This window comes from Ovis canadensis, chromosome 9 (genome assembly GCF_042477335.2).
Source record: "Ovis canadensis isolate MfBH-ARS-UI-01 breed Bighorn chromosome 9, ARS-UI_OviCan_v2, whole genome shotgun sequence".
Lineage (NCBI taxonomy): Eukaryota > Metazoa > Chordata > Mammalia > Artiodactyla > Bovidae > Ovis > Ovis canadensis.
Window position 1 is genome coordinate 98,966,332 of NC_091253.1, and position 13,589 is coordinate 98,979,920.

General features: G+C 42.7%; 1 protein-coding gene across 1 annotated transcript in view; it reads left to right on the top strand.

The window, feature by feature from the left end:
* The first annotated feature begins 1,056 nt into the window (after positions 1-1,056).
* CNGB3 (cyclic nucleotide gated channel subunit beta 3) overlaps positions 1,057-13,589 on the top strand; it is a 96,390-nt gene continuing 83,857 nt past the window's right edge. The window contains exons 1-7 of the mRNA XM_069600351.1: positions 1,057-1,176; positions 1,490-1,549; positions 3,035-3,294; positions 4,332-4,468; positions 5,494-5,622; positions 6,495-6,703; positions 12,785-12,835. Coding sequence (XP_069456452.1) covers positions 1,057-1,176; positions 1,490-1,549; positions 3,035-3,294; positions 4,332-4,468; positions 5,494-5,622; positions 6,495-6,703; positions 12,785-12,835 — 966 coding nt within the window. The remainder of the gene's footprint in view (positions 1,177-1,489; positions 1,550-3,034; positions 3,295-4,331; positions 4,469-5,493; positions 5,623-6,494; positions 6,704-12,784; positions 12,836-13,589) is intronic.

Consider the following 13,589-nt stretch of genomic DNA (forward strand, 5'->3'; position numbering starts at 1 on the left):
ACTCTCTGTGCTGTTTATGGTTGAGGTAGTAAACAATCATGTGGCAGGAGTATGGATAATCCTGTCACACAAGCTAGTCTGTCAGCAGAGAGGTTTGACCTGAGACATCCTTGTCCCACCCAGGGGAGGGAATTAGCAGCAATTATTGGCACAACAAATGAAAAACCCTTCACCAATATAATTCCTAACCAACCCACTATACTAATAATTTCTAACTCCCCAAAAGAATTTGCCTTTAATAAGTCTAAAACATCTCGTGCCTCTCAGGTTGGGAGGCTGTAAACAATCACATGTGGCCGGACGAACCTAAACGGGCAGGCTAGATAACCTTCAGAGCAGTCCGTAAGCTGAAACACTCTTGTCACGCCCAGGAATTTTTATTGCCTTGGAGCTGCAAGTTAACTCCTTCTCCGAGAGAAACGGCTATGGGGGAGAGCCCCCCGTAAAGTCAGAGGTGTAGGTGAGAGCATAAAACAGACTCTGGTTTTGGGGTTAGATGCTCGGGAACAGGGGGTTTCCTGAGGCTTGATCATGCCTTTGCGTATGCCAAGCCTCCTTCCTCATGACCTTTGCCATGGGCGGAGTTCCTCACGCTGGCCCCCGGCAGCAGACCCAGTGTTAGACTCAGAAGGAGGGTCAAGAGTAAGTTAGAGCTTTGAGGATAAACTATGAGGAAACTCAGATCTTTATAAAATATACTAGTTTATAAAGTAAGTCCACTCCATACAAGCCTTCAAGCTGCACAGTTTCAAGGATGCAAACGTGTTCACATGTCCAGTAGTGTAAGTTACTCAGACATCTGACATACACTGTCACATGCAGGCATCCTCTACAAGTGGTTGTACTTTTGTGCAATTTATTGTACAGTACTGTATAGCATACAGTAGTACAGCATCTTTATTTCAAGCCCGAGATGTCCAGAAGCAAGTGTAAAAGCAGCAGTGATATAGCTGGCACTGCTAGGAAGTGCCAAGCAATAACAACGGAAACAGGAAGAAAATACCTGAGAGAGTAGAGTGAGGCAAAAAGATGGTAGACACCACTTGTTCTTACAACATGAATTGTTCAACCATCAACATGGTTCTGAAGAAGGACGAACTCATGGGACATGTGAAGTCTGCTGTGCCAATGACGTCAACGATAAAACCGAAGAAGCAAGGAAGAGTGATGGAGGAGGTGGAGAAACTTCTCAGAGTGTAGATGCAGGATCAGGATCAGTGTTGAGTCCCACTCAGCTTAATGCTGCCTCAAGAGAGAGCTGAAAGCCTTTGTGAAGACCTGAAGAAGAACCATAGTGAAGAATCAGGCAGCACACCTTTTAATGCCAGCTGTGTCTGATTTCATCAGTCCAAGGCTAGAGCCGACCTTTACAATGTAAAAGTAAGTGGCAAGGCAACAAATGCAGATATGGTGGCTGGAAATTTCCTGAAATACTTTGAGAAATATTTTTTGAGAAATTATTGATGAAATCACATTTTTGTCCCATCAGGATTTTAATGTGGATGAGACCGGACTGTACTACAGAGGGTGCCAGACTGAAGTTGCATCAGTAAGGAGGAAAAGTGATGCCGGGCTATGAAGCAGCAACGGACAGGCTAACTCTTGTTTGGTGGCAATGCTTCTGGTGATATGAAGCTGAAATCTCTTAATCATTCTGAGAATTCAAGAGTGTTGGGGTCCTTTAATGGACCGGGACCTGGCAGTCCGGAGGTGACGATAAGTAAAGTGAAAGAGAGAAAGAGGATGATACTCCCTGGTTTACGCAGAGAACCAATAAAGTCCTTGACACAGGACTTGCGTCTCTCAGGAAAGCACAGGGCACGCTCTCGAGGCGGGGGTGAAGGCACGGGATGCCTTCTCGAGAGAGTCTTAGAAGCCTGGGCAGAGGAGTGGGCTAGACGGGTTTCTGCATTCCAGAGAATTAGCCGAGGAGAGAAAGAGACAGAAAGACAGACAGACAGACAGACAGACACGGGGACCCAAGCTCTGATGGAGCAAAGGTGCTTTATTAGCAGAAATGCAGGCTTATAAATCTTTAGTAAGATGATTGCTCAGCTATTACACAGGATGAAATGTTATCAATAGCCACAATATGGATAGTCTAATACATACAAGGTCACTGATGCTGAAGAGTCACTGCCTGCCTCATCCCATGACCTCAGTCCTGAGAACTGCATGAAGCTTTACTCATTCTTGGCATAGGAACTGATAAAGAGCAGAGAATCCTTGAGAAATAGAAAACAGCATGCAGGAATCCTCCTGTTAAATGTTCCCTGACAATTCCCCCTTATTTATTATACTTGTACAAAGGGTCTTGATGAATTGAGTTTGTCATAAAGAGAATGTTTACTAAAGGAGATTCCAGCCTGTCTCACACAATGACCTCAGTTCCTGGGAGCAGCCTGCTGTTCTGCTTAAAAAGAAACACAGGACTTGAGAGAAACAGCACGTAGGATTCCTCCTGTTAAACACTCCCTGACACAAGAGCCTTTATAAACATGCCAGGGACTCTCTTCCTATTGTGTGGAAGGGTACTGTAACCCCAAAGCTTGAGTTACAGAGGCGATTTTCCAGAACTGGTTTTTTCCACCACTTTGTCCTGGAGGTGGAGAAATATTGCTCAGAGAAGGACATCCCATTCAATATTCTTTTGCTGCTTGACAATGCTTGGGTCACCACCACCAACCCCCAATTCATGGACAACTTTCATCCTAGGATCAAAGTAGTACCTAGCTCATTCATCCAACCTATGGACCAGGGAATTATAGTGACTTTCAAGAAATATTATTTACATCACACTTGGTCAGGCAGCAAAGACAAGGAATGAATCAGGAACAACCTTGTGACAACATTGGAAGGACTATAACAACTACAGGGTTTCTCTGGTGGCTCAGACAGTAAAGACTCCACATGCAACGCAGGAGACCTGGGCTTGATCCCCAGGTTGGGAAGACTCCCTAGAGGAGGGCATGGCAACCCACTCCAGTATTCTGATTTACAAGACCATGAAAACACTGATTATGCTTGGCACGAGGTTACAGCTGTCACCAAGAATGGTATTTGGGAGAACCTTTGTCTGCAGTTTGTTCACAACTTTCGTGGATTTAAGAAGGCGGGTGAGGAGTCCAAAGAGGTCTTCAGCAACTTAATGACCTTCACTGAGAAGCTGGAGCTAGGTCTGCAAGAGGGCGGCTTCACTGAACTCCTTGCTGTGCAACACAAGAAGCTTACTAATGGAGGCCTGATGGAACTGGAGGCTCAGAGAAAGAACAAAAAGAAACAAGAGTGGAACTCGTTTTTAGGCAGGGGACTTACTGTATGCTTTATTTTGTATGTTTTCTTAGAAGGCAAGTTTATTAAAGCATGCTGATCTATTAGTTTTCTACTATAGCTTGACACATTATGGCAATTCAAGAGACTTGAAACAGCAACCAGTTACTAGCTCACATTTGCATAGCTCAGAAGTTTGGGTGGGCTTGGCTGGGTTCTCTGCTTTAGACATCACACAGTTGAAATTAAGGTACCAGCCAGGCCTGGCTGGGCTCTTATCTGGAGGCACCAAAGAAGAATCCACTTCTAAGCTTATTCAATTATTGGCAGAATGCAGTTTCTTACAGCTGTGGGACTGAAGTCCTTGCTTCCTTTTTATCTACAAGCCAGGGATCATTCTCAGCTCCTAGAGGCTTCATGCAATTCTTATCAGGGGACTGCTTTCTCCTTCAAAGCCAACAATGGAGAATTTCCCTCCAGTGAAACTCCCCGTGTGCTTCAAACCTCTGACTTTCTGTCTGTCACTAGTTGGAGAAACTGTCTGCTTTTAAAGGACTCATTTGATTACATCAGACACATCGATATAATTTCCTTATCTTAAAGTCAGCTGAGCCACATGACGTAACCAATTATGGAAGTAAACTCCACCGTATTCATTGTCCCTGGGATTACCTAGGACATGCAAGCCAAGGAGACATCTTAGAACTCTGCCTACCATGTCAACTATAGCATTTTTTCTTCTCATGATCCAGTCTGATGACAGAATCACAGAATCAGTTCAGTTCAGTCACTCAGTCGTGTCTTACTCTTGGCGACCCTATGGACTGCATCACAGAATAGTCATTTGCTAGTTTTTCAGTGGGAAATTTGTATTGCATGAGCACCATATCCAAAATCCATTAAATTTTATTCTTGGGTTGTTCTATTCAATTGTAGAAAGGAGAAGTTAATACATTATCTTGGGTGTATGGGGAAGAGGAAGAAACTTAATCCCTCCCCTGTGTGTATCTCCTTTATAGATCTGACTCTCACCTTTTATTTTTTCCATTTCATCCAAAAAGCAAATCACCTGTTATTAATGAGTACGCGGATGCCCAGCTACACAGCCTGGTGAGAAGACTGCGTCAAAGAACAGATTTCTACAAAAGAAAGTTAGTGGAGGCTGACATGTCCTCCCCTGAGAGCAGTCCCCAAACTGGTGAGTGGTGTTACCTCAAAGTTCTGGGACGAAGGTGATGAGTGGTATGTATCAATATTTTGCAAATGGTTTAGCTTGGGATTCCCCAAAAGCAGTTTCCCCAAGACAATGGCTTAGCTAGGAATATTTTATATTGAGGGTGGTGCAGGAGGTGAGACAGCAAGAGAGACAGGGTAGGGAGTTAACACAATAAAGGTGTGCTAATGGCAGGGCCACTGGGGCTTGAGTCAGCTAAACATCTGTGTGGACGACACAGAAGAATCATCCTGGAGGAGGAGGAAGCTGGGAGATCAGTCCACCCACTCCTGTCCTTCGTCAGCTGAGGTCTGCTGCTGGGGCAAGCTGCTAAAGCGTTATGCTGTGCCTAGTCACTCAGATGTGCCCGGCTCTTTGTGACCCTCTGGACTCTAGCCCACCAGGCTCCTCTGTCCGTGGGATTTCCAGGCAAGAACACTGGAGAGGGTTGCCATTTCCTAATACTCCAGCACTTTAAGCAAGCCAGCTGGGAGACAATGCCCTGGCAGGGAGATGAACTATTATATAATAGTTTCTTTTTAAAGGGAAGGGTCTAGAATACAGTCATTATAGCTTTATAAAGATATACCAAAAAGAGTGTTTTGAGCTTTACTTGCCCATACTGGAAGGACATGAATAAAGCTAAAGAACCACAAAACTAAAACCTGCGGAATGGTGCATATTTGTAAAGTTTCTGTTCAACGTCAGTCTAAAGTACTAACTACTTATGCTCCAAAATACGTGGGAATGAGGCTTGTATTTAAAATATCCTATTTGCAACACCTTTAGGACATTTAAGTTAAACTTTAAACCTGCTACTTCTCCAAATTTCAATGTTTTTGTTACTTAGGTATTTTCACAAGCAACAATGTTGTAAACGTCATAAAACGCCTCATCTGCCTGCATGAAGGAAGATTATAAAATGTTTTCATTCCAAACAATCTAAACTTTTTCCTCCCCAAGCTAACTTAACCTCTGAAAAATCTTTTCATCTTTTTTCTCCTATAAAGCAAAGCCCACAGCTGTGTCATCAACACAAGAAAGTAGTGCTAAGCTAAAAGAAGAGCATTCCCAGAAGGTGCCCCTGATCGAGTACCTAAAGCGACTCAGACTTCCAAAAAGCATAGATTCCTACACAGGTACCGTCAAGGAGTGGACTGTCTCAGTGGGAGGGCTGGCTGTTCCCAAGAACCCCTGAAACCCAAGCTCACAGATGGCTTCCATGTTCTCTAGCCAGTATTCTGAGCCTGTCTAGAAACCAGTATTTAAACTGTATGGTCGGAGATGGATCATTTGTCCCTTTCTAGTGAAAAGAAGATATGAAAATATTCCTGTCTGTTTTTAAACAGTCCAAAGCGGACCCAGTTCCTAATAATCTTTGAAAAGAAGCATTCAGCAATATGTTCATTGAACACTCTCCCCACCAAAAAACAAAAAAATCCTTATAAAATCTGTCTTCTTCCATGGGTTCACATTGTTCATTTAATTGGACAAGTCCCGTCCCCGGCCTCCCTGGGGCCGAGGAGATCCCTGGGTGCAGTCGTGGACTGCGGGCACCGCTGACTCATCCCATCTCCACCTCGGTCACCGCCGGTGAGCAAGATGTGGGTCTTGGTTCACAAGCCCTGCGTGACCCTGCAGCGTCCTTAAGGACCCGCTGGAGGCCTCCAGCTGCAGTTCCAGACACCGTGAGGCCTGCACTTTTCCTCGGGTTCCCTCCCCTGATGCTAATTGTGCAGTTACTCCAGAAGAGAGACACACTGGTTACTTCTCTAGGAAACAGGAAGGACACCCTCCAAAGTTAGGAAAGCTGCTAAGATCATCTAACACCCCTCCTAAAGCCTGGTGCCTCTGCTCTAGGGGCAGAACCTCCTGATTGTTGTAAATAGAGCCTCCTACACAAATTCCTTATCTCCGGAGGGGAGTGCCCCAACTTTACCAAACTAAGCAACAGAATTATTTTAATGTTCTGTACATGCCATGTGGATTGCTCCTGTCGCTTTTATTCCAGATCGATTCTATCTCCTGTGGCTCTTGCTTGTCACCATCGCCTTTAACTGGAACTGCTGGTTTATACCCCTGCGAATGGTCTTCCCGTACCAGACACCACACAACACGCACTACTGGCTTATTACCGACCTCGTATGCGATACCATCTACCTCTTCGATCTGCTGTTAATCCAGCCCAGGCTCCAGTTCATGAGGGGAGGAGATATAATAGTAAGTAGGGGCTCGGGAGCAGCAGAGACTGACAAGGAATATCAAAGACTGAACTACAAAAAACCAGTTCATGTCTGAGGGACTGCACGCATGGCTCTTTAACCACTGGAACCATCAGAATAGTAACGACGATAACCAAACAAGCGCTGAGCCCTCCCCTGAGTGCTGGGGACCGTGCACGTCCCTGCGCCCCAGTTTCCTCATTTTAAAAATAGCAACAGTAGTGCCTTCATAATATTGATGGGGAGACTGGGCGAACTGACGCCCGTAGGGTGCCTGCAACTGTGTCTTCTTTCCGCACTCCACTTTCCAGATTCATCACACCTCATTCCTCAGCATCAAGTGCCCTCTTTGATCCACCTCGGAAAGAGCATTCTCACCCTCATCTTCTCCTGGATTCATTCTCACTGTTGAGGGAATTTCAGTCAGTCCAATCAATCTAAGACAGAAAGAGAAGAATAAGTTTTCACAAGGACACACCCAAATCTCTTATACTCCGCTGCCCCCCAGGGCCCCTCCCCAGTTCACTGAAAGGATGCTTCCTTCCCAACCCACGTGCCCTGTGATGTCTTCGTCACAGTCCTGCCGAGGGCTGCACAGAAACAGACCTTCCAGGTCCACGCTGGGGTGAGCACAGCAACCGAGTGCAGGGCGCCCTGGGTTCGTACATGTTTTTGAAGAAAAGAGGTTGGTTCCTTGATCTCCTGAATATTCTCTTTTGAATCCTTAGATGATTTCAAGTTATCAAAAAGCTGAAAGGAGTAGTTTTGCCTTTTTTTTTTTTCCTCTAAAAGCACCATTTGATGGGGAATGCCTTCTGCAATTGAAATCTTTCCTAGGAAGAATTCTAAAGGCCAGAGCTAAAGTTATCGCAAAAATCTATTCAAACCATTCCTTGTGCGGACTTCAGAGCATCAGTTAAGTCGGCACTCCTCTAAGCGCACTGGCAGGTTGATGAACGGTGATGACCGCACACAAATAAGAAAGAAACACCACGCGAGAAAGTGAGCACTAATTTCAACCTCCATTAGATGCACAAGAAGGGGAGAAAAATCAATGTTTGACAAATGGAAAATGACAAAATCAGCAAGGATAAACTTTATTTTCAATTTTCGAAGACATCTTTCCACATAATGGAGTGTTAAAACCAAGAAAAATAACCAATAAAAATACACTTAATGGGCTCCATTTAAAACTCATTATCACAAGCCACAAATATAGAGTGGGAACTAATTGCTTTGTTTGTTCAAATGAAGTTTAATGGTTTCTTTAACTCAGAGTAGGTAGTTTTAGACTTTGAAACTTTGATTACATGTGGCTAAGAGGACAATCCAAGTTGAGTACCCAACCTGAAAGTCTCACTGCAGTTGAGCTATCTATGTGACCTTTATTTTACACCACCAAATTATTCATTCATTCAACAAACATTTACTAAGTACCTACAGTTACCAGATATTTTAGGGCAGAGTACGGAAATATTAATTCCTGAAAGGCTTAAGGAAAAATCGATACCAGATTGAGTCCTGGAGGCCGCAATAGAGGGAATGGTGAGTGTTTACAAATTTTCCACAGTATTTGTGTGCAATATCTTTCTTCTGAAAATGGTGCTGCATAGAGAGCAGAATTTTAATTCAAGGACAAAAAAAAAAACCCTCATTTAAAATGTCCTTCATAGACAGCAGGAGTAGAGCTGGGAATGACCGTGGGGGTTATTTAGATATGAGATTTGTGCTCACAACACTTTACTGAGCCTGCCAATCACAAAGATCCATGGAAACCCTCAGCACCTTTGTGAAAGAGGTGAAAGCCTTAGTCGCTCAGTCCTGCCTGACTCTGTGACCCGTGGACCATCGCCCACCAGGCTCCTCTGTCCGTGGAATTCTCCAGGCAAGAATAGCCATTTCCTTCTCCAGGGCATCTTCCCAACCCAGGGATTGAACCCAGGTGTCCTGCATTGCAGACAAATTCTTTACTTCTGAGCCACCAGGGAACACCTTCTAGTGACCCTGTCTATCGGGCCTGCCCTTAGAGTCAACTGCCTTTGGTAATTTGGTTGTTATTTATAAACTGATCTGAAGAAAATTAACCACTCTCTTCTCCTTGCTCTGCAGATTTTGCTCATACTTCTGTTATTTAATTGGTATATAACCATTAAGCTCACTATGATGTAGTAGAAATAAATAGTAATAGGCTAAGATCAAGTTTCACCTCTGAAATTAACTTAGAGTAATACTTGAAGAAAATTAATTCACCCTTTCATTGTATACTATCTTTGTCATCCATAAAATAGAACTATTACACCCACATCATAAACTTATTGTGAAGATGAGATAAGACAGCGTGAACACCTAGCCCACGGTCTGGCTTCTAGAAGACGTGCAGTAAAGTGCTGACTGAATCAAATGAATCAATGTCCACACAGTAACTTCCTTTCGTCTCCTATTCGTATATGTGGTCTCCTTTCTCACCTGATAAGTTTCCTGAGAGTAGGGACAGCATTCAGTTCATTTCCCTATTTACCTTAGGAAATCAGAGGATGTATTCCAGATACATTTGAAGGAGTGCGTGAATGGCAGTCTTGGCTCAAGGATCTTTTTTTTCCCCTTGAATAACTATTTAATCTACATCGTAGTTATTTTATGGGCTTCCCTGATAGCTCAGATGGTAAAGAATCCATCTACAACACAGGAGAACTGGGTTTGATTCCTGGGTCGGTAAGATTCCCTGGAGGAGGGCATGGCAACTCACCCCAGTGTTCTTGCCTTGAGAATCCCATGGATAGAGGAGCCTGGTGGGCTACAGCTTATGGGGTCGCAAAGAATCAGACATGACTCAAAAAACTCATAAAAAGAGTTATTTTATATGAGAGTATTATTTTTGAAACATTTATACATGTTTTATGTGAAATTATGGAGTTTCTCTAAATTATTTAAAGGAAGAGGTAAACAATAAAGGGCATGGCAACCCACTCCAATACTCTTGCCTGATGAATCCCATGGACAGAGGAGCCTGGTGAGTTACAGTCCATGGGGTTGCAAAGAGTCAGACACGACTAAGTGACTAGCACTTTCACTTTTCACGTTTTAAAAAATAAGTGCTTAATAGTCCTCAGTTAGCATACTGATCTTCAGAAGGCTAACGATGCCAAATACATTTAGTGTGACAAGAAGAGAGGTTTTAGAAACCCCAGACAGCATTTTCATATAATCTAGCAAGTTTTAGCACACTTCCATTTATTCCATCATAGGATCAGAGACAACCCTGAAAGCAAAGGTATGAATATGCTAAGAAAATTCTTCCAGAGTTGAAGGATATGGTCACACTTTAACTTAACTTCTTAGCACTTGAAATGTCTGCTTGTTCCATATACGCTTTGAAGCCACTGACTCATCTTACTCAAGCTTGGTACATGATTCAACATAAACTTATATATACATGTCTATGTCTACCTGTAGCTAGGATGCCATTTTGTTTCAGAGAAAACAATTGTTAAATAAGTTGGTCATTTATTTTCTAATACACTTCTGTAAAATTTGGTAAGTGCATGTGGATAGAAATTATTACTTTAAAAAAATGAGGTGGTGGAACAGGAATTGGAAAGTTAGCTAACCAATTTTCAACACTGTTCAAGAGCAGCTTAAAACTTCTGAACATGGACAGCCTGGATAATAATGTTAGAGGATGCTGCTTCCATGTGTCCAAGTTATAATACTTTGGTTGAATAATTAATAATACCTACCTATAGTTTCTTCCTACCTATAGCTAAAATCAAAAAATATAAAGTCAATAGTAGTAGTAGTAATAGTAGTCACTCAGCTGTGTCTGCTCTTTGCAACCCATGGACTGTAGCCCGCCAGGCTCCTCTGTCTGTGGGATTTACCAGGCAAGAATACTGGAGTGGGTTGCCATGCCCTTCTCCAGGGGATCTTCTCAACCCAGGGATCAAACCCAAGTTTCTTGAGTCTCTTGCAGTGACAGGCAGATTCTTTACCACTAAGTCCACCTGGGAACCCCATCAGTCCAATATTAGCATTAATTCCTTTAGGTCTGAATATTAATGAATGTCTTTCTATTCCTCTACCTCTTATCACACATTTATTGCACACCCATTCTGTGTTAGACATTGTGCTGGGAACTGAGAAGTGGAGGACAAAGATATGGTCCTTACCTTTTTAAGTAGCTCAGAGGATGACGGAGAAATAAACAGAAGAAAAACAGTGGCGTTTTGTGATGTGAGTCATGACATAGCTGAGCCCTGGGTGCTATTTGATACAGAGAAAACCATACAAAGGAGGGAACGCTTGGTCCAAATTTTAAGGAATAAGTTGAAATTATCTGCACACCTTTGTTCCACTAAGAAAAAGGAAAAACTATGTCCCAAGCTCTGGGAACAGCATAAGTCAAGGCATCAAGGTAGGAAATTTGGTGAGGCACTGCTAAACAGAGTCTGACATGCTGCAGGCGGCGAGTGGACAGAGAGAGTAGAGCTTTGTGTACATGAAAGGGAGCAGATATTTTCTTCCTTTAGGTCATGTGACGTCATGAACCAACAGAATTGTTAGTGATCTAGAGAGATCATCTCACTGCCACTGTAGAACTGATCAAAGAGAGCATGACTCAAGGCAAGGAAACCAAAGCCAGAGGAGAAAACAGGCTTGAGCACAGGGCTGCCCAGGTGGCATGATGGAACCCACCTGCCATTGCTGGAGACCTACGAGATGTGGGTTTGATCCCTGGGCATGAGAAAATTTTAGGTAGGAGAACCAGTAGAACGTGGTTGCCGGTTGGATGAGAGCTGAGCGAGAGTGCGTGGTGTGGGCTCATTGCCTAGGGAGATGAAAAGGCACGTAGGCTACTCAGCAGGAGAAGGAGTGTGGTCAGGCTTCCGGGAAAATGGAGATGATGATGCATTCATGTTTTTGTAGGCTAACTTTTCGATTAGCAAAACTGGTAAGTGAGGAGGCAATTGCTGGACAGGTTAACAGCTCCAGAAAGTGATATTAAATGGAGGTAGAGATTTGGTAGCATCAATATACCTAGTGACTTTGAAACTCTGCAAGTGGATGAAATTTCGCAGGAAGTATAATTAATATGAAGAGAAAAGAGAAGAAGGCTGAATCCTGGGAAATATTGGCTTTTAAATGGTTAGTCAAAGAATGCAAGCAGACATTGAAGAGTTGAAACTGAAGAAGTAAATTAAGAATGGCATTACAGATTCTTGGGAAAAAGAAAGCTTCAAAGATAAAATTGTCCCCAAAAAGTCAACTGCTTCAAAGGTTTTATTCATCTCTTTGTTCCTTTACCTGTTCATCCACTCAAATATTTATTCAGCTTTTAATATTTATAGTCACTAGTTATACACAGTTGCTAAACAAAATCAACCCTGTCCAGAAGTACATTATCATTCACAGAGTAGACCGATTTTAAACAAATGGGAACTAAAGGTATGTGTGATTTCAAAACACAGTGAGTGCCATAAAAGAAAAGTGAAAGTGAAAGTCGCTCAGTCCTGTCCAACTCTTTGCAACCCCAGGGACTGTGTCCATGGAATTCTCCAGGCCAGAATACTGGAGTGGGTAGCCTTTCCCTTCTCCAGCAGATCTTCCCAGCTCAGGAATCGAACCGAGGTCTCCTGCATTGCAGGCAGGTTCTTTACCAGCTGAGCTATCAGGGAAGCCCCACCATAGAAGAAGGATAGTATTATAAAGGACTCCCTGGGTGTACTCATTAGGGAATCATTGGTGGCTTTCAAAACTGTAGCCTTGGTGGAATTGAAGAAGTAAGCAAAAGTCAAATCACCATCAAATTACTGTGTGTTGAGGAATAAATATGAGGGAAGGGCGTAGAACAAAACAAGGTAGGCAACTCTCTAAAAAGCTTGAGTGTGACAAATAATTGGAAACCATACAAAAAGAAGACAAAGCCAGGGAGAGTTTATAGATATAAGATGTGTGAAGAGGAAGCACATTTATAGGCTGAAATTGGAAGGGCCTAATGGAAAGAAATAGCTATAAATATTTTTAAGTGAGAACATATTTAATGAAATTGCATAAAATTAATATTAATTATAATATATTTCAGGTGGATTCAAATGAACTAAAGAGACACTACAGGAATTCTACAAAATTTCAGGTAGGTGACTTACAATTCCAAAATCCAATATCATTTTGAGTTTAAACCCATCCACAAATTTCTACCAAAAATAACTGCTTCCTTTCAAAACTGCAGCCTGTTTAACAAAGTTCATACAGTTGTATTAGGCTGAGTTTCTTCTTCTCAATAATTATACAGTATACTTCCATGTATGTGCAAGTGTGTATTTCAAAATATGGGTCTTTATTAAGCAAAATGAAACAGAGTGGCCATATTTAAATTCTAATAAATGCCAGTAAAGGAATAAGGAGTGTATTTTGTCTTGTCCATACAGAGTTTTAGCCTCCAATTCATGTAGCAAGATGATGTAAAAGTCAACAAAATTGTCTCTACTCCTATTTAATTCTTGTTGATATAACATAAAATACGGTATGAAATAACATAAGGAACTCCACTCAATATTCTGCAATAACTTAAATGGGAAAAAGAATTTGAAAAAGAATATACGTATCCATAGGCTTCCCTGGGGGCTCAGATGGCAAAGAATCTGCCTGCAATGCAGGAGACCCGGCTTCGATCCCTGGCTCAGGAAGGTCCTCTGAAGGAAGGAAGGAATCTGTCTGCAGTGCTGGAGACCCAAGTTCAGTCCCGGGGTTGGGAAGGTCCCCTGGACAGGGAAGTGGCTACCCACTCCAGTATTCTTGCCTGGAGAATTCCATAGACAGAGGCTACGGTCCTGGGGTCTCAGAGAGTCAGACACGACTAAACAACTAACAAGTATACATACACAAAT